Raw genomic sequence first — 20,725 nt, 5'->3', positions numbered from 1 at the left:
ACTTCTTTGACTCATGAGGGTTTTTTTTTGGTTGGCTGAATCTGAGTGATGGACAGCAGTTAGATCCTGTTAGCAAACATTTTTAAGACTGTATAAAAAAATGCTAGTGTTTGCTTGTGAAACTAAGAGTCTGGCTTTATTGCTTTTCAGAAAATGGTTCCTATTTTTTCCAGCATTTCAGAGTTACACAAATTCCTCATAAGCACTTCCAGCGCAGCCAATGACTTCATTAGGAAAGACAGTCCCAGTTAAATAACTGAACATCAGCTCTGAAAGCCAATATTTAAGTTAACAGCTCAACACAAAACAAAAATCCAGCCATTCAAAGAATACTTTTCACTGAAATTCAGAGCAATTTCCATTTCACTGAGAGCACGTGAGTATCAGTTTTATAAAAGAGGCAGGAAAATGAAGTTTCCATTGTTCCTAAGTGTAAAGATTTTCATACCATTCTAATTTTTCCCCCATGTGTGTTCAGATCCAAGATTGACCACCTCCAGGTAACACAAGCTGTCTTGAACACATTTGCTTTTCCTGTTACAAGCAGGGTCAGCCTAATGTAAGAACTTGGAATTTCCTATGAATTTCTGTTGTTTAGGCTTTAAATGGTAGTCCTTTCCAGATTCAGATAGTCTATTGAAAAAAAACAGCCTCGCTTTTCATCCCTGCCAGTAGAATTGTTCCAACACACTTGATAGAGCTGTTTGTGCAAACACCATGTAGGTACTGCAGTGAAAATCAGCTTGGTTAGTTTGGCAATTTTTAAAAATTAGGCCACCATGGAACTTATTAAATGTTTAATCCAAAACCTAAAGCTAACCTATCATCTATCAGATGATTTAGATGTGCAAAGAATGAACATGGCTTTGAACAGTTTATACCACCAGACATACAATTCAGAACCATTAGATGCATACATAGTAAAAAACCAATATGCACAAGTGTCATCATGTATTTATTCCAACTGAAAAAATTGCTCCAGCTCAGGATGAGTTACAACCTATTACAAGAATTTGAAAACCCATTTTCAGTCTTTCTAAGAATGTGGAGAGAATTCTTGCAGCATTTTTTCTGATGGTGAGAAGTGTTTCAAATACAGGGCTCCATTCAGAATCAGATTCTCTTCCAGATGCCCCACCTATGGGGAAGCCAGCATGCAAGTCTGTTGAAAAATATCAGCTAAATTAGTGTATTGAGGTCAGTCTTTAGTTGTTTAACCTGGGTTAAAATCTGAAAAGGCTTTTTCAAGACAGCCTGACTTTGCCAAATCAGCAGCTGCTTTACTGCTTCTTCATAGTGACTATCATTGTGATAAAATAAAGAGACTGTATTTTATATAGGCTTCAAACTTCCAAGAAACAAAGTTCTAAGTGATGGTTGGACCACCAGAGGTCCTGCTCAACCCAAACTGTTCCATGAAGAGAAAAATTAGATAGACCTTGCCTACATAAGAACATGGAATGACCTCCTGAGCAGGGGTACACACCTGCTCTAGCAGCAGATTCATTCCAATTAGGACACACAGATAGGTATCTTCCCTAACATATTAAAACTAATGGAATAGCTGCATCAGCACTGCCATTTATGAATTCAACATTTATTCTTGTCTTTCCTAAACTATAAATTTGGAAATGCAATTACTGTAATCATTTCATTGTAGGAAAAACATCACGTTGTGGCTGACCTCCAGCTGAGGTAGAAGGACCAAATGTTTTGGATGATAAAGGCAGATAAAGAGCCAAACTGACAAACAGAATTCTCAGTGCTCTTGACCTGTGACAAATGCTACCAAATGCTAACCAGAAGCCTCATGTGACTGCAAGTAACCAGTTTGAAGTTTGTAAGAGCCACCATGGATTCTTTAAGAACACCTGAGTCAAAGAGACTGAATGCACATTCCACACAACCACCGTCGCATGGAACACAGTAGCATTTCACTTTCTGTATGTTTGGACCAGATTTATAGTTTTGCATTCCATTAAATATACCAGAAGGGTTTCAAAAAGAACAGTCTGCTACTTTTTTTCTCCTTGCTCACCAGATTTCATAAGTCACCCTAACTTTGATGCAGCATAATGCAGGAAATATATTCACAGGACTTCAAAATGAGAAGATGTGTTTTCAAGCCTTCCATCAGCTTTTCCTAATAATTGTTTAAACCACAGGAATTAGTGGGCACAGAGGAAAAGGGTATGACATACAGTTTTTAAACAGCTGACAGATACTGGAAGAAGAGGATTATTAGGACCTGGAAGAAGAGAATTAAAAAAAAAACAGTTGTTCCCTCCAGGCCACTCCCCCACCCCCAACAAAAGTGATTTAGACAAGGAATGGAGGAGAAAAAAAAAACAAGTGAGAAGGAAAAAAATCATATAGGGTGAATGAATACCTTTCTCCACAACTCTAACTCGGATTTCTCCTGGTTTGACAACGATGTCAGGTGGGTTCTTGACATCGCAAATGTACGTGCCGTTGTCCCGGAACTGCATGTTTGATATAGTGATAGAAGCATCTTTCTTGTTAAGATCTCCAGCCCAAGTGATCCTGTCTTTAAATGGTATGTCCTTTCCAGGGTATGACTTCCCATTAGAGTAATAGAAAAACTGCAGCCAAGGAAAAGAGGATATAAGAACAATCCAATTAGCAAGTACGGAGCCACCGTGCTTCTCCCACTATTACAGCACTCTCCCAGAGCCAGCTGTGTTACAAACAGCCACACAGCTGAGGTTTGTCTCCTCCTGTCTCACCACTTCAGTCTGCCTTATTGCCTCTTGATAACATAACCATGCTTCTATCTCAACCATACCAGAATGAGAGACTGCAAGTTTCAGTTTTCCGTTGGTTTTGATTTGCTTTTTTGGTGGATTGGCTGGTTTGTTTTTTTTTTTTTTTCTGTTTTGCAGGGGACAGAGTTTTACAGACATGGAGGTAGGGGAAAGAAAAAAAAACTGGTAACCTGGTAATAATTAAAGGACAGAACAGTCCTTCAACACAGCCATCTGTCTTTCAGGTACAGGAAGCCGCCTGCATCCTAGCAGAAAAAGGATACCAAATTTCCCATCTTATGCTTTGCTGTGTGTTACTTGCAACTAAAGCACAGCTAAATTAACATGCAATACTCTCCCTTCCTTCCACCCCCTCAGAAAATCCCATGACCAATTTAGAGTATATCTAGCTGTTTTCCAGAAACCTTCAGGTAACTAAATATAACTGTTCCCCAGTTTTTAAGTGACTAAGCTGCACATTGGCTCTGCATTCCCTATACATGACCAAAAATCTTTGAAGAATAAACCTCCTTAGTACAGACTAAGGAGGAACTGAGTATTTCCTAACTACACCTGACCAAAATTGGAATTTACAGCAGAAGAAGTGCATAGACTTCTAGAGGACAACTCTGCTTTCAAACACATGGGATATCCTAAGAGAGGCATCAAGGCTGCAGGAGAATTTCAAGAGAACATTCTTTCTTAATTGGATATCCTGCAGGACAGCAAGATAAATCTAATCAGGAATCAACCTGAACTCCCTTCAGTTCAGTCTCCAGAGAACAATGAAAGAAATTTAGGACAATATTCCAGCTTCCTCTTCCTCCTGCCTTATTTACAAAGCAGTGGCTCTGCCATAGAACAGACTGCCTACAAGAGAGTCATATTTCCATTCAAGTCACCTCCTATCCCTTTTCCTGCCCTTGATCTCAGATTTGCTGTTCCAACACCCTCTCTATCAGACCTGCACTCTGAATATCAGGCCTTATCACTTGGCAGCACAAATCTTGTCCAGATCAGGTATGTGCACATCATAGCTAACTGTCCTGCTGCAGTCAATCTTATTTGTTGTCTACAGATTAACATAAATTCAACAAAGTATTTCATGTGGTAGAAAGCTGGCAAGCACACAGCCAGCTGTCAACATTGGAGGGACTCTGCATCAGTCTGCAGCTTTTCCAGCTGGATTGTAACCTTTAATACAGCAGCACTGCATTACCACAGCCCTGTGCACAGGGGAAGTCATCCCACTGAAGTCTAGAAGGCCAGAGGCAGATTCCTCAGCTTTCCAGATGTCCTCACCTGGGGGAGGAAAAATCCCAAAGTAAAATATGTCCTGAAACACTAAGCTAAGTGACTCAGGCCATCCCTTGCCTATGGTGGAGTGAGATGAGACTTCTTTGGAACACATGGTAAGGGAAGGAGACAAGCAGGGGAAGCTCCCAGCCAAGTCAGCCTCACCACACGGCCACAAGATTGCCAGTGTGATTCTAAAGGGACACAGGTCCATCCTTGTCAAGAGAAGCATGGGCTTACCTCTGACATAAGCTGATCATGAGATCAGTCTTCCAAATTCACACCCACCAAGCTATGCAATGCCGTGACTTGGGCTCATAAACAAACATCCCCTCTACACCTTCCCCAGACTCCCAAAAGAAACAGGGAATTAACATCAAATTGTGCTGGGTCACTGCTGCTCAAAGATAATGTGCATTTCTTTCAGTTGTGCTGACAGCTACATCCAGGTGGAACATCTGAACTGACTTCAATTCCAAAAACAATGCTATGTGCTGAAGCTGTATTCCTACAACTGAACAGTGATGCAGAAAGGGAATGGCAAAACAGGATATAGGGGGAGCGGAAAACGCACCAACAGATGGCTTCTCTTCACCCATCCTGTTCAGCACTGGCAGGAAATATGCCCTACTTCCCTAACTTCTCAACTCCTGCTTTGGATTCCCAATGGGAAGAGCTCTCTCTTCAAAAATAAATATTTATTTCACTGAGAATTCAGAAGCTTGTTCTTCAGAGCTCCATATTCAGAGCTTTCAGATGCTCACACACTGGTTTTGACCATCTCTGTTCTGAGCATTGAAGAGCTCCCAGAGTTTAACTGAGCTCATGTCTGCAGCAGAGGGAAGGAGACAAACACAAACAGGCTGAGCAACCTGCTGTCCCCACATTTTCAAAGGTGTCACAGAGTTCCTTGTTCTGCTTCCTCTAAATTCTCACTCAGGACAAGGAACAAGAAAGAAGCAGAAGTGTCTGAGGAATAAGAGGAAGAAGACAGCTATCAACCTACCAAAGCCATTTATTTGAAGATTTACATCCAAAGGATCTGAGCCCCCTTGGGCCCAACATACAGGAACTGAGCAATGACAACTATTATTTGCCTAAGTTCCTTGCTAGCCTGATTTTTCACTTGTCAAGTAACTATAATATGAGGATGTAAATGCTTATTTGAGCTATTCAATTGTGTTCTGAAACCAGGGAGACTGGTCTTACTTTAAACCCTTTCAAAGAGAGGCTATACAGTACACAAGCAAAATAAACAACATGCACAATACACAATGTAACACTGCAATTACAGTGGTAATTCAAATTCTGTGACTGCTATATTCAGTCAAATGCAAAAAGATAGAGGATTTACAAGATTCCTAGATGCTCATCTACTTCATACATACAGCTTCCATATCAACATCCCTCTTCTAAAACTAATAATGTTACCAACTTATGTATTCTGTGGTCACTGACCACTCCAGTCTTGGCAGAGATCCAGCAGACTGCAATATTTTCATACAAAAAATATTTTCATACTAAAAAAGCCCCTTAAAATCACAGTGATGGAGATAAGGCACTCGAATGAGGGTGCAATCCATATCTGCTTGCTCCTTAGAACCAACTGGAAGACCACAGCTCAACCATGCCAGCCTCCCCTCCCAGGTCTGCTCCTCTCCAGCCATTGCTTACTGAGATACGAGTGGCTGCTCCCTCTGGCTGAAAGCTCCAGGAGACAGATGCTGCACTGCTGATCACTTCTACGGATGTGAATGTGCATGGGAGCTTTGCGTCCGTCCCGTTCTCCACAAACATCTCCTCCGGGGTGTTGACCTCTACTGCTGATACTTGGACTGCATGGGAAAGGCAAAGAGAAGAAAGGAGAACAAGACACATCAGTGCTGCTTTGAGAATGAGGAAGTTCACATTACACTGCCTAGAAGGGCAGAAGAGAAGAGGCATCAATAACTCCTGCACTGGGTGATTGCACAGACATTGCATTATACCTCAAATCAAACAACTACAGAGCAGGCCAAGTATATTCACTTCTCCTTCCTTGTATTATCTGTGACAGGATGTTTTCCACTCACAGATGTTTCCTCTACAGCACTTTGTGGAAGTCAATTCTATGGTGCAAAGGATGAGTTTAATACTTTTTCGTACCAGCTGATAGCAGGCATTGTAATAATTAAGCCTAATAACTTGGCCCAACTATTACTCAGTTTCCTCTCTGGTACACATCTTGTTTCATATCTCCAGATTTTCCTAGCTGTATGTAAAACAAAGGCTCACCTCCAGAAAGCTGAGGAGCAAACTTCTCTTGCTCTCAGCTATGCCATCTACTCCTGCTCTCTGCCATGGCTCCAAGGTCTGTATGTGCAAGGCCTCACAAACAATTACTTGGATATAGTTTAGAAGCATGAGAGTAGTTTAATTTTTTTCTACCTTATGCATAGTGAAAACAGCAAGCAGACCACAACCACTCCCCAAATGTAAAGCAATCAAGGTTAATGTTGTGCTTTTACTGGTAGTTTTCCTAACAAGTAAGTAACAGTCATCATGATTTGGAAAATATATTGAAGATATTCTTTATCTGGAACCTTCTAAACTACCAATGCACTATCCTTATCAAGATTTAAGCAGATACATCTCTACATTCATTCAGGTTTGTGTAGAAGAACAAAGCCTGATCTTGTGACATCACAAGAGAATGTCTGTCAGCATTCATGTCATATCCACATGAAAGTAAAAATCTTGTCAAGTCAGTGTGGGTGGGTGCACATGTAATTGTATTCCTGGTACCTCAAATATAAGTTTTGATTTTTATTAAACCATGATTTTCAGCATAGAGATGGTAACAGCAATCTACTTCTGCTCATAGGATTCTATGTTTCTAGGCTCCAGTACCTTAAATCCCGTTGTTAGAACAGGAGAACAAACCTTCCTGCTCCATCAGTACCTCAGCTGATTTGTTTCTCAGCTTTGAATAAAGTAGCTCCAAGTAGGTAGACAAAACAGAAAGATGCAAGTCGAAGACTGTTCAGATAAAAAGAAAGAAAAGAAAAACCCACCTGTACATTGGACCTGATTAGCATAACAGCCTTGATAATCAGGATGCCTTGGCAAGAACAGAGCTTTGAAGACTACAAGAAGATTGAATCAAGACTGGCTGACAGGAAGATTGAATCAACTTCTGCAAGCAAGAGATGTTGCCAAATCTGTAAGTTCATTTATGTGATGATTAACCCAATCACTGTAATAAAAAGTTACTAGCCTTCCTAGATAGTGTATAAGCATATGTAGCCCACAGTAAATTTGGATTCTGACCACCAGTCAGTCTCCCTGTCTCTCTCATCATCACTGATACTCACCTACATTTGTCCTTAAATTGTGAGGTTTGAGTTTTCAGTCAGTGAGAGCAACCAGCTCAGCAGCCTTCAGAAGTTGGACAGCAAACATCTGACAGAATGGGCATGCAAGCAGGGGTGGGAGAATTGAGCACATCACAGAAATTACAATAACCAAAAGCAGAAGAAACCACCATTCATTAATTCTGCTGTTCAGAGTCCACACTGATCACTTCCAAAATTCACAAACTCCTCAGTCCCATCAGGTTATGTCTTGATACCTCAGATTCTCCTGTCATCACTGTTCTCATTTCCAAGAGAAAAAGTGCCCCAAGGGGGGTGGGGAGTAGGGGTTGTGAATTTTCATCATGAGGTTCTATCAGAGCTTCCTTTCTCTTGTACATACTCTGACTATGGGCCAAAAACTATTCTTTTGTAAAACAACTACCAAATATTTATTTGGAACATACAAAGACTTCTAGCAATCAAATTAAATGAACTGAGAGCTGCTGTGCTTTATGTATTTTTTCCGGCTAATGGTGTAGAAAAGAAAAATAAAATCAAATCAAATCCATTGTAGTAAGCCCAAACCACAAAACAAACCTCCCTTTCAAGCATAAAATAAGCAAGATGCCCTCAGTATTCGTGTAGGAAGAAAAGAGTCTGCACAGACATTGTCTGATTGTACATGGTACAGAGAAGCCCTTGCCACACACAGGCAGTGGGTAGCACAGATCTGCCTAATCTAAAGAAGTCACTGTTCTAACTCACTAGAACTGTAGTGAAGCAAAAAATCAAAAGGAAAATAAGGACTTCTCCCTACTTCTTCCCTAGCCTGGGAAGGAAGGAACTACATAATCCTGTGCAGATATTTCTATCAAGTTATCAACTTTAATTTTCATCTGTCCTATTTTTGGCTCAATTTAATGTTCTTCTTTGCTGATTTTCTCCCCTCTGCCTCTTTTACTGCTTCAAAAATATTTTTCCTGCTTCTGTTGCCTTACAGCATGAGACACAGGCTCCTTAAATCATAACCTGTTTGGTAGAGAGGCCACAAGATTTGTCAGTTGTTCACCCTCAGCCCTCTAATCCCATACTTTTACTCATACGGTGGCTGTTCCCACTACCTTGAACTCTTTGGCCTCCTCTGTCATAATAAAATCCACATGGATCCTCTCCAGCTCTAGCTCTTTTCCTCCTCTTTCCACATTTACCAGGATTACATCCACCTTCCAGCTCCTACACCTATTTAAACATTCCAGTTGGAGAAAGCTGAATTTTGAGTCAGTCACACTTACACACTGCTCTATTCCTCAAGCTTACTCAGCCTTAGTTCCTCTCAAGAGGAAAAAATGATCACAGGAAACTGTCAGAGAGAAGAATGCTTTAGGAAGGGAAGGTCAGCAAGGTACAGAGGGCAAAATTAAACATTTGCTCTTCTCCCATGCATCCTCCTTGATCCCATCACCCCATCCAACTGCCTGTAGCTGCAGTATTTCCTTCTGAACATCTCATCCAGCCTTCAACTGCTTTTATTCTTTTCTGCACAAAAATGGTTCTAATTTTCTCACCTATCATCCAAATAATTTGAAAAAAAAACCCACCTGTGTCTCTTCAGCCATTTCTTTTAAATCTCTAGTGCTGTTCGAGCAGTTTTACTCCAACTACAGTAACTTTCTCCAGCTCCACTTTCAACCCCCACACTGCAATGAAAACTCTCCATCCACATGTTCCTTTCCAGACAATCCTCCTGCTCTTGAAATAGGATAAGACACTCATATTCTTACTAACTTACTAACCTTGCTTACTAATCTTTTCTTATTTTTCCATCATGGATCTTCATCATGGATTCTTCATCAATGCTCTCTCTATTCTCAGGTCTCTCTTTCCTCAGTATCTCACCTCAGAGATCTCATCTGCAAAACAAGTTCAAGCTCCATCACTGCACTGACTGCTCAGATCTGTGCCTCTGCTCAGGATCTGTCTCCTTATGTTCAAAGAACAGCCTCAGCATTGACAAAGATGTCAGATTAAATTGTCAGCTCACACTAAATGGGACTAGAGCAGAGCTTAGAGCCCTCCACAACTGCTTTTGCCACTTGTCTGTCCAACTCAACACCTGTGCAGCACCTCTGACTTTGAACTCTTCCCAGGTCAAGGCAGAGTATTTCAAATTTTCCAGTCACCAGTTCATCTGACACCAGACTAAAACCTCCAGTTTGTACCTTGGCCTTCATCATTGTGATGTCCTTTCTGCTCTGGACAGATGGAAGTTATCGGTGATGATGAGAGATGGGGAAGACTGACTGGCAATGAAAATCTGAATTTACTGTGGACTACATATGCTTAGATACTATTTTAGGAAGGCTTTTTACTACAATGATTGGGTTGATCATCACATAAACAAACTTATATATTTTGCAACATCTCTTGCTTGCAGAAGTTGATTCAATCTTCTTTCCTGTCAGACAGTCTCGATTCAGTCTTCAAAGCTCTGTTTGTTCTTGCCAAGGCATTCCCATTATTATTCCAAGATCTCTTATGCTAATCAGGTCCAAAATATTCTCTGTCTCGTGTGCCCCAATAGACAGTAACAGACCAGTAAGTACTGCAGTTCCTGGTAACCAAGCTGCTCCAAGGGTGACACGAGGAAGAAGAGGGGGACACCGCATATGCAAGATCACTGCTTCCTTCCATGAAGTGGAAATGACACCAAGCACCCATCCCTGTTTCAGTATGAAGAGACTCTTGTCCCCAACCACACTGTAGTATTGGACTCATCCAAAACTTTTCAAATCCTGTAGCACCTCCTCCTAAATGCTGTCCCTCAGGCTTGGGAGGATCTGCTCAAAACCTGCAAAATCCTTTCACTTCCTTTGAGCCCTCCAAAGCATGTGGTAACTGCATCTGTATGAATCCAACAGTGCCTAAGCTGCCAGTGCTCGGAGATCAACACCTTTTAAAACTGAAGTCATCTTTTCCTACTTTTACTTGTACCCCCTGGTTGTTTACACTGGCCTCATAGTGATTTTTTTAAAAAAATATTTTGGGCAAAATTGTTTTTATTCCACATTTTTTATGTAGAAATATGGCTGACCATTTGGTTTGGTAGCATACCACAAAGAAATTCTTCTGTGCACTGAAGTTTTACACTAATTAACGCATAGATAATTAAAATTTCTTTGCAGACCACTGTTTCTACTGAGATCTTGGATCCAGTGAAAACGTTCTGTTAATTAAGACTGTGAACACACCAAAATAAACTCAATTCCCCTGGATTCAACTCAGTTTGATCACTAGAAGACCTAACAAACCAAGAACGCAAACAGCTAACGCTGTAATCACAGGCATCTTATTTCCACCAGCACAAACACAGCCCACATGGAAACTTTCATCACACTGCTAAATACTGGATGCTTATAGCTGCTACCGTTCCCATCTTACACCAGGAAGAGTGTTATTCCCCTCTTCTTGAAATGGCTAATCATCAGTTTATTAATTAACACAAGCAATTTGCTTTGCTTATCTTTAAGACACCTGGTAGTACAGGCGTGTATACAAGTTATAAATGAAGTCGCTTATGCATGCAAGGTCTTGACAAAATGACAGAAAATTCAGTGTTTCATTATCTTCACTCTGGCCTCTCCAGCAGCCCAGAAGTTACATCAGAAAGGAGGATGTGGTTTTTTCTAATGACTAAAGGTCTAAAGTCGAAAAAACAATATACACTTGAGAACCCGTGCTTTCATTAACAAATACTCTTACTCAATGTCAAGTGCCTTGTGAAACATCTCCTGCTGACAGCATTCTCAACTAAGACTGCATGGCATGTAGCTCTTTCTCCCACAAAGCAGTTGCCCTGTACAATCAGCATGAAACAATAGCAGCCAGACCCCTACAAAACATCCCAGAAAGCCAGAACAAAGTTATAGTCCCCAACTGCAACTAGAGGCACTTATGTCCCCACAGGCCATTTCTTCACTGTGGATAAAACAGCTGGTGGAGAAACCTTAGCTTTCCTGCCTTAATAGACAGCAGACATGCCAAAATCGTTCCTCTGAAACTGCACAAGATCTGGTAAAGCACCCAGATGCTGGATAGAATTTCCACCCAGAGTTCCTTCGCATCATTTAGCCTAAACAGAAAAGTAGAACCCATGGCAGCAGTTCCACCCAGGAGCAAACCATGGTGTACTTCATTAGGAGAAAAACACACAGGTATTAAGAAGCCACGTGTCCAGCCCCTCCTCCTGGAGACTGTCCCTGCAGCCCCCCTGTCACCACGACCTTTATGTCTGCACTCCATACATTTACACAGGACACAAAGCAACACCAGCTACAGAAATGATGACTAGACAATCACATCAACCAATCTGGACATCTAAGTTTCAAAGCAACAAAAACTAAATTCCATTGCCTCGAAGGAGGACAGAAGAATTAAATTTCACTCTCAAATGCCAATTCACCAGAACAGCCTTTTAGCTGCTGCCACAGCATCTCCCCGGGCTGCCAATCTTGTCAAGTAACCCAGGCTGCTGCAGGAAAGAGAGCTTCCTGTCTCCAGTAACACAGCCGGTCCTGCAGCATCCTGCAGCTCCAGGAATCAGAAAGCACAGCTGTGACACCCAGCCCATGAACACCTACCACCTCCTGTCACCATGCTGCTGGAAACCTTCATCCCCCAAGCAGAGACAAGCATCTGCTAACACAACATTCACTTTCTCCTGGCCTCTTTGCACATTCAGCTAAGCTCTGCCTGACTCGACAATGAGGGAGAAAATAGCATCTCATCACCCCAAGTGAAAGGAAAGCAGTTTCACTGAGAAATCTTGAGCAAGTTATGGCTAAACTGTCAAACCAGACAATAACATCCATGTATCTCAGCCCTCCATACCTCCATGCAACTACTCTGCAAGGACTTAAAAGACACATCTCCAGAGTCCCCAGACTTTGGTATCTCTTTCTCCTCCCACACTTCAGGGTCAGCTTTTGGCATGTTCTCCTCCATATGACGCAGAGCTGCTCATTGTTCTGCCAAGGAGCAGCAAAAAGAACCTATGCTGAGATTTACTTTCAAAGCCCATGCTTTAACCAGAAATGAAGAACAAGCATGAGAAACAGCAAAAAATGCCTGAGCTCCCTTGCCAGACAGGTCACAGATGTGGCCTGAGGAAATAATTTCACTGCTGTATCACTCTCTCATCTCATAAAACAGAGATGCTTGTAAAGGTGTTGAGAACTATGAACAAGTAAGCAGTGTAGCTGCACAGCTTCATGCTCCTATTACAGCATCAGTCACATGTCAGGTTTGGGCAGATACTTAGTCTTGAGGCAAGTAACTTCTAGTACTTTTCCCTGGGGACCACAAAGCAATACTTCCCTGCCTATGCTGCAGGCTGGTACACCAACCAGCAGCTCAGGTACTTTCCAAACCACACATCACATTTTTCTGCTCAACAGCCCTGAAGTGGTTTTCCTCCCATGGCCAAGTACGTTTAAGAGTGCTCAAATCCAAGTAAACAGTTCATGTTGACAAAGCCAAACCAAAAGAGTGGAGAACCCAAAGGGGACAAGTTAAGTAAAGCTTTTCAAAGTGCAAAGGGTAACTGGAACAGCTGATGGCAGCTGCTCCACCTCTAATCTTGCAATACCAACAGGGTCACTAACAAACATAGTACATTATTTTCTGGGCACAAGGAAAGATGCCAGAAAACAGGAACTGAGATTACAGAAAGACAGAAAAGTCTCCTTGAAATACACCAGTTTTTTTCCCCACAAATAGGGAATGAAGCTTACTTAACTAAAGATCTGAGAGAAGCTGGGTAAACATCTCAACACATGGCAGAGGGAATAAAAAAAGCATCCCACCATCACAAGCATTTCCTAAAATTGCCATAGCAATCCACTAAAACTGTCACAACTACTAAGGAAATGAGAGTATTAAGGATCAGAAGTTGTAGACTAAAAAGCCACAACCAAACAACAGCAAAACCCAAATCCATGGAGTGGATGGTAGAGACTGACATATTGCTGGCTGGAACAAAAGCTTCCCTCCAGGCTTTTTTCTTTTTTTGGTTATTAATACTGTCTCGAGTGAAACTATGTTAAAAATACCAGTCATGTTGCCAACTGCTGATGGCATGCAGCATCTTTTTGACAAAATCCATCATTAGCAGCATGGGAACTACCAATTTCCTAAACAAACTAGGCAGTAGAATTTAGGAGGTGGATACACAAATTTCATTAAGACATACAGTGCAAAGCCTACATATCAGACAAAGGAAGCTGCCCTTTTCCTGACCCTTTAACAGTAATCAATCCAGAAACCTGCAACCAACTCAGTCTATGCACACCAAGAAACATCTGCAAAAGCTGCACTTTGAACCACCCAAGGTATTAGTAGCATTCCATGAACAGTCACTCCCACCTGTCATCATTCCTGAACCAGAATCATGTCCAATACTCTTGCCAAGTATTGGTATTTCCACCAGCCTGAAAGGTGAGCACAGGATTTTTTCCTGTAGAGAGAGAGACTCAATTAAAGCCTGTTAAATAAAATCCTACCATTTAACTGAGCAAGAAGATACATGAAATTACATCATCTAAGTGATCACCCTTCTCAGCTGATAGGGTATTCATGCAGCCAATCTGTTCTGGTGTGACTAGAGACTTACTTCAGCAGTTCAAGCCAATCCAAAGCCCTTGGAGGACCAGATTCCTTACTGATCCATGGACTGCTGAACACCTGCAGCCAGCTCTGGCACCAAGCTTGCAGCAATCTCACACTGACTTGCTAACTGAACTGCTGAACAAAGTCGTAACCAGCTATAACCTGCAGCAGCACAACCACAAAACCAAAAGGAGAAGCCCAAGCTAAATATTTCAAAGCATTGTTCCACAAGAATTTGTCAGTGGTGGTGCCAATTTAAATAGCTCACATGCACACTCAACAAGATGAATTTGATCAGGAACTAATCTGTGTTCAAAACAGCCCTTTCCCCATTGTTTTCTTTCAAACCAGACCAACACCCTAGCCCAGTCCACTGTATACTGTTTTGTACAACTGAGGAGGGTTAGCAAGCACCAAGAAGGAGCTGATTCAGCTGGTTTTTCTCAGAACACTTCTTCTGTGACAAATTTATGGCCCTCCTTGTAGCACACTACATCACTTTCCCAGTTTACACATGTGCTGATTTCCAGAGCCATCCCTTGGCTTGGAGCAGTGCCTTCCATCAATGAAGATCCTGCCAGACCTTGAGCTGAACACTTCAAGACATAGAAACCAGTCACATTTCAAAACTCCTGCTGCACATCCAACTTTATGGAATTTATTACCAAGTGGGAGCCCTGTTCACCACCTTTCACTTGCACACATTACAAAAACAAGTTACTGAATAACAGGTGGCTTGCAGCCAACTGTAAACGCCTCCAGCAATGGCCATTTCACCCACCTGGAGATGACCTGCCCTGATTTAACTCCATCTCATGAACTGAAAGTGCCACCAACCACTGACAACTGCTACACTGCCCAGAGTTTAACCCTCCCTTAAGGATCAGAATCTCAATTTGCTTTGAGTGTTTCCAGGCAAGTTCCCTTTGTGCCCCTTAATACTATGTGTGTAAAGCATCAGTGAATGTACCACAAAGCATCTTCCTCTGCAGGGTTGGAGGAAAGAGAGCTCACAAGAACAACCACAGCATTCCAGTTTTCCTTATGCACTTTAAGCCAAAACCTAGCAGCAGCACCGAGTGGAAAGTGCCAACACCACAGATACATAAAAATGCAGGAGCTGAAATGCACAGCAGCCAAAGGGAACAATATACAAGGACTGTGGGCTAAGCCCAGCAGGCACCTCAGCTCTGCACAGTGCAATCAGGGAGAGAAGTGGAAGTTAAAAAGTTAAAAAACTCAAGGGTTGAGATTAAAACAGTTTACAAGGGAAAGCACGAGCCATCACCCACTGCTTCCATCAGCAGGCAGGCGTTCACCATGTCCAGGAAAACAGGGCTCTGTCAGACATAACAGTGACTTGGAAGACAAATGCTGTAATTCCAAATGCTGTAATTCCCTTCTTTTCCCAGCTTTCATTGCTGACCATGACTTCTGTGGTGCCCTCCCAACTCCTCATGCACCCCCAGCCCATCTGCTGTCAGGGAGGGGTGACAAACAAAAAAGGCCTTGGGGTGTGTAAGCCAATGCAAAACAAGTAACCAGTGCAAAAAATTGTTATGTTAAATTAATTCTGTCCCAGATTAGTATCAATACATTTATTTGATATAAACTTTTTCAATTTTTTTAAAAAAAAAACCTTATTCAGGACAAGTAACAGAATGGCCCTTTAAAGATAAAAGAGATTGTAAGGAAAAACTTTCTTTCAACCTGCTCAGCAAAAAAATACTGTTAACCCTGACTTAGGATGCATTGCCACATCTTCTGTGCTATGGGTACTGCTTACTGCTAAACACTAATCTGAGTAAACACTTGCTTTTTCACGACTGCTGTTAGAGATAACGGTGAATCACTCCAGTTAGAGTTCCCCAAGTCTCTTTGCTGGCAGTAAAGCCAGTTCAAAAGTTCTTGTCCTCTCCTGGCACAGCCTTCTCTTACACAAGATATTCACTTCTTGTGGGGTGCCACTAACCCAGACCACTAAAATAATACAGACGAGCAAACCACACACCAACCAAAAAAAAAAAAAAAAAAAAAGATATATGCCATAAGGATGTTAATGTTTTCACACACAGAGCTTCCAGCTTTCTGATGTATTCCCAGGATATCCTGAGTTAGCAATCACTAGTTCAAAAAATGTATTTTCTTGCATACCAGGCTGTTTATTTTGTTAATTACATGCAGGCAGTAGAACAAGCAATGTATGCCATACATGATCAAACCAACATCACATCATATCACAGTTGGAGAACTCCCACTACAGGTGCTAATAATGAACTTTGGATAGATGACCTGATGATGATCTACATGGCACTTCTCCAGGAAAACAGTAAGTCTTTAGAAACTACTCAGACTAAAATCTTTCAAGACAAACAGTACAAGACAATACTAGCTTTCATTTTTTTGATCTTCCATCTCAACTCTGTATGGGAGACAATATATCCAGCACTAGTCAGGACAAGATGGGTCCACAGACAGGCAGTAGAATTGCTGTTTCATACAATTAATTTTAATTCAGATAACAAGCAACACAGCCATGCATGCTAGTACTTACACAAGTAATTGTCAGAGACTGAGACTGTTGGATGGCTGGGGCCAAGAAGCATCTGTCCATTTCACCTCATTTTATCACCAAAACATTAAGGTACAGACTTTTCAACATATTCAAGAACTTTTTGCTGCTGCTGCACGCAAGGTGAGCTGAGAGTTTATCCAGCTTCTGCCTTTGCAGAACCCACTGAGCAGTGCAGGCAAGGCAGTTTTCCTACCTGCAGCATCAGTGGGCTGAGCTTAAAAGGACTAACAGCTTCTGACGGGGGTGACTACAGGAATTCTGACTAAACCTGGCACAGGCACAAAGTGAGCATTGCAACCCTGACTTACACTGTTATTTTCAGGAAACATTTCAAGCAGCAACTGAAATGGGCTGGTGAGCTCCAAGCAGTAACAGGCACTGGAGCTATTTAACATCTCAATACTCTGCTTGTTACTGACCCACGTGTACGTGCCCACGTGCACTTGTACGAGTGTGTATAAAAGGGGTAGTAGGAGAAAATAAATTTCAAAAATGATCAAGCTTTGTTGGTATCAAAAAGAATAATAAAAATAAAAATCACCATTATTCTTTCCATTAATATCTAAACATTTTTTGAGACTATCAGGAGTAATCAGGCACCACCCTCATGTCAAACACAGGCAGGATACCACTTTAAGTCATAATTACATGGCTTACAAATGCACAATTGCAAAATACTCCATTTTCTTGATACCCTTGGCTGGTTTTTCCAGGCTCACTCATGCACAGAAGAGATTACATGTAGATTAACTACTTATGCTACAAAATGTCCCCAGAATCACAGATAGCACATTTGACAATTATCCTTCATTCTTACAAGCAAACGAAGCAACGGGGTTTTCAGATGACTGAGCATAAAGAAGCAAGATGAACTCCTAACCCACACATGCAGGGGCACATATGAAAATAAGCCTGGAACTGTTATCTGTGAAGCAACCAGGCTTTGCAGAGCAGGCTGTGGTGTTTAATGGGGCCTGCACAGCACAGCACCCTAAGCAATATTTCTGTCTCACTGCAGGTTATTGGCCACAGGAGCAGACCTGCCGCGGAGCATATGAGCAGGGAGAAGAGCAGGCACAAGGCACGGCAGCCACGTGTGCAGCACATCACCCAGCCCCACGCCACATCCGAGCCAGGGAGCAGCACAGCCCTCTGCAAACACCACTCCGGCCCCTGCCAAAAAAAGACAGGTTTTGCTTCCCGACCCTCTCACGAGGGGAAAATCCAGCATGGGGAAAGGGGATGGGAAGAGGGCCCTTGAAAAAACATCAGGGGCCTGAATGACACAGGCAAGAAGAAATGCACAGCCCTGATCACCCAGGACTCCTCAGCACCTCAAATTCAGGGAAAGGTCATATTTTCCTTCCAATAATCAAACTCCTTTGGGTATGTGAAAGAAGTGAAGAGCCTGCACTCTGATCACTTATTCCCATGGAGAGATGTAAACCTTGCCTTTCACAGCAGACAGGAGGATTAATGATGTGCCAGGAGAGAAGAAGCCAACACAGGAATAAATTCAGACCTTCTACAATAATCTACTATTCCCACCTACCCACAGCATTACTGTAGCTGTACCTTTTGTTGTGGTCAGGGGAAATATGCTTCCTTCTTCTCTTGCCTCCATATGTATTTCCAAAGATCTCAGTTTTACTGTAATATATGCATATTTCACATCTACCTACTTAATCCCAAATACTAAGTCTGCCTCTGAAGATACACAGGAAGCCTTAGCAATCTCTACTTCTTTATTGCAAAATGCAGTCATCTTAAACAAATGCAAACAATGCTCTTTGGGAGTAGATTTAGGAAGAGGATTAATAGTAGGAATTAGATATTAGAAGGAAGTTCTTCGCTGTGGAAGGTAGGAAAGCACTGGAATAGGTTGACCAGGGAACCTGTGATGCTCCATCCCTGGAAGTGCTCAAGGTCAGGATGGATGGGGCTCTGAGCAATCTGGTCTAGTGGAAGACGTCCCTGCCCATGGCAATGGGATTGGAACAAGATTATCTTTAAGATTTGTTCCAACCCAAACCATTCTAAAATTATATGAAATAAATTTTGAGTTCCTTACCACTCAGCACAGTTTCTTAATAAACCTCTTCCCAGACATACTTACGGTTTTACACAGTTTTCCAGACAAATGAACCGAGGAGGCATCAGGCTTCTAAATGTCTCCTACTGAAATACTTCACAAAGTTTTACTCACTAAGCAAGTACTGCCAGCCCAAAGTATCCATCACTGGGTATGTGGGGTGTATAACACTGGATATTCCCTCACTGTCCATGCCCGGCATCTACACACAGTGAGCTGGTGTGGGAAATGCATGTAACTTCTCGAGTCCAAGTGAGGTGTGGAACCCTCTGAGAACACAAGCCACAGCGGAGTGAAGCATCACTCCTGCCATTCCTACAGCTCCATAGCCTTGTACTTCTCGCTGGAAATATTCCAGAACCATCTGGATGCAATCCTGTGCCATGTGCTCTGAGATGACCCCACTGTGGTCCCTTCCAATTCGACCCATTCTGCCATTCTGCACTTACTCCACCTTACGAGTCGTAAGTGCATCATCTGACTGACACAATTCCCCCTCCACCCAAATACTTCACCACTGACCGAATCAAGTCATTTACCACAACCCCAGCGTTCCCATTCCTCGGTCACCCCGTGGCTCTCCCAACAAACGCCACCCGCGTCCCTGGAGCGAAGAACCCACGGCGGTGCTCGGTCCCAGCTTGGGCTCGATGATCTCGGGGATCTTTTCCAAGCTAATGGATTCTGTGGAACCGGCGCTAACACGGGGCCGCCGCGCATCACTGCCCCGGCACCGCGGCACCCCTGCCCTGCCCACGCCGGCTCCCAGGGGCTTTGTCCCCGGCACACCGACCCTTCCCCCGGCGGGGACGGGGGTCCCCGGCCGCCGCCGACCCGGCTCCGAACCGGGTGGGCAGCGAGCGGCAGAGCCGTGCCCTGCCCGCGGAACCGCCCTCAGCCCCGGGAGCGGCGTTAAAGGGCAAACCGGCGGCCGGCCCTCCCTCGGTCCCTGACTCACCGGCGCTGAGGGCGGCGGCGATCAGCAGCCACGCCGCGCAGGGCCGCCCCGCGCTGCCTCCGCCCGCCGCCATCTTCCAGCCGCCGCCGCCTCCCTCCCGCGGCGCCCTCATTGTCCGCCCCCGGGCCCCGCGGGCCCGCCCCCCGCCCCCTGCCCCGCCCGCCCATTGGCTGCCGCTGCTGTCAATCACACACACCCCCCGCGCCCCGCTCGCCCCGCCCGCGCCCTGCCCCGCTGCTCCACGGCGATTGGACAAGGGAGCCATCAGTCAAGTCCAGGTGACCTATGGACGCGGGGAACGTGCTCTCCCGCCCCCCAGCCGGGCGCGTAGCTGGCGCCCCCCCGCGGCTGGCTGGTGGTGCTGCGGAGGGCGCGGGCGCCGCGGGGCCGCTCCCGGCCGGTGCGTGCCGGGGGTCCCAGGAACGCTGAGTCACAGAATCGCCCAGTCACTGCGGCCGGGTGGCCCATCCCAATGCTTGATCAACCCTTCTGTGCAGACATTCCCCCGAATGTCCAACCTCAACCTCCCCTGGTGAAGCTTGAGGCCATGTCCTCGTATCCTGTGGCTGGTTCCCTGGGAGAAGAGACCAGACCCCACCTGGCTCCTTTCAGATGGTTGTAGAGGGCAATAAGGTCATCCCTGAGCCTCCTTTTCTCCAGGCTGAACACCCCCTGCTCCCTCAGCCACTCCTCACAGGGCTGCCTCGAGCTCTGGCGCTGTCCAACAATTACCCTGCAGTGCGGGAAGCTTATCCAAGTGCCTTTGGAGGCATGCTACCAACCATTCCAGCTGGCACTGAACCTGTCTGGACAATCACTGACAGCCACAAAACTGACAGTCACTCCAGTGGAGTTGTGCTTCCCGTAGCCAAGAACACCCAGGAGCTGTGGGGTGACTGTGGCCCGTAAGGACCACAGCGGTTTCATCACTGTGGTGTGGTGTGGTGTGGTGTGGTGTGGTGTGGTGTGGTGTGGTGTGGTGTGGTGTGGTGTGGTGTGGTGTGGTGTGGTGTGGTGTGGTGTGGTGTGGTGTGTGGAAGT

At 43.9% G+C, this 20,725-nt stretch overlaps 1 protein-coding gene across 3 annotated transcripts in view; it reads right to left on the bottom strand.

Annotated features, from left to right (window-relative positions):
- Positions 1 to 19,807, bottom strand: part of MPZL1 (myelin protein zero like 1) — a 32,933-nt gene extending 13,126 nt beyond the window's left edge. For 2 of the 3 annotated variants that reach the window (XM_053936131.1, XM_053936132.1), the window contains exons 1-3: positions 19,685 to 19,807; positions 5,736 to 5,896; positions 2,390 to 2,603 (exon numbers count right to left, since the gene is read on the bottom strand). In XM_053936131.1, the coding sequence (XP_053792106.1) occupies positions 2,390 to 2,603; positions 5,736 to 5,896; positions 19,685 to 19,796 (487 nt within the window). In that variant the 5' untranslated portion in view covers positions 19,797 to 19,807. Of the gene's footprint in view, positions 1 to 2,389; positions 2,604 to 5,735; positions 5,897 to 19,265; positions 19,606 to 19,684 lie in introns of those variants that run through there. The other variant, XM_053936130.1, reaches the window with a different exon arrangement.
- Positions 19,808 to 20,725: the final 918 nt, after the last annotated feature.

The sequence above is a fragment of the Vidua chalybeata genome, chromosome 2 (genome assembly GCF_026979565.1).
Source record: "Vidua chalybeata isolate OUT-0048 chromosome 2, bVidCha1 merged haplotype, whole genome shotgun sequence".
In the NCBI taxonomy this organism is placed as follows: Eukaryota; Metazoa; Chordata; class Aves; order Passeriformes; family Viduidae; genus Vidua; species Vidua chalybeata.
This window is presented reverse-complemented; position numbering and strand designations above follow the sequence as displayed.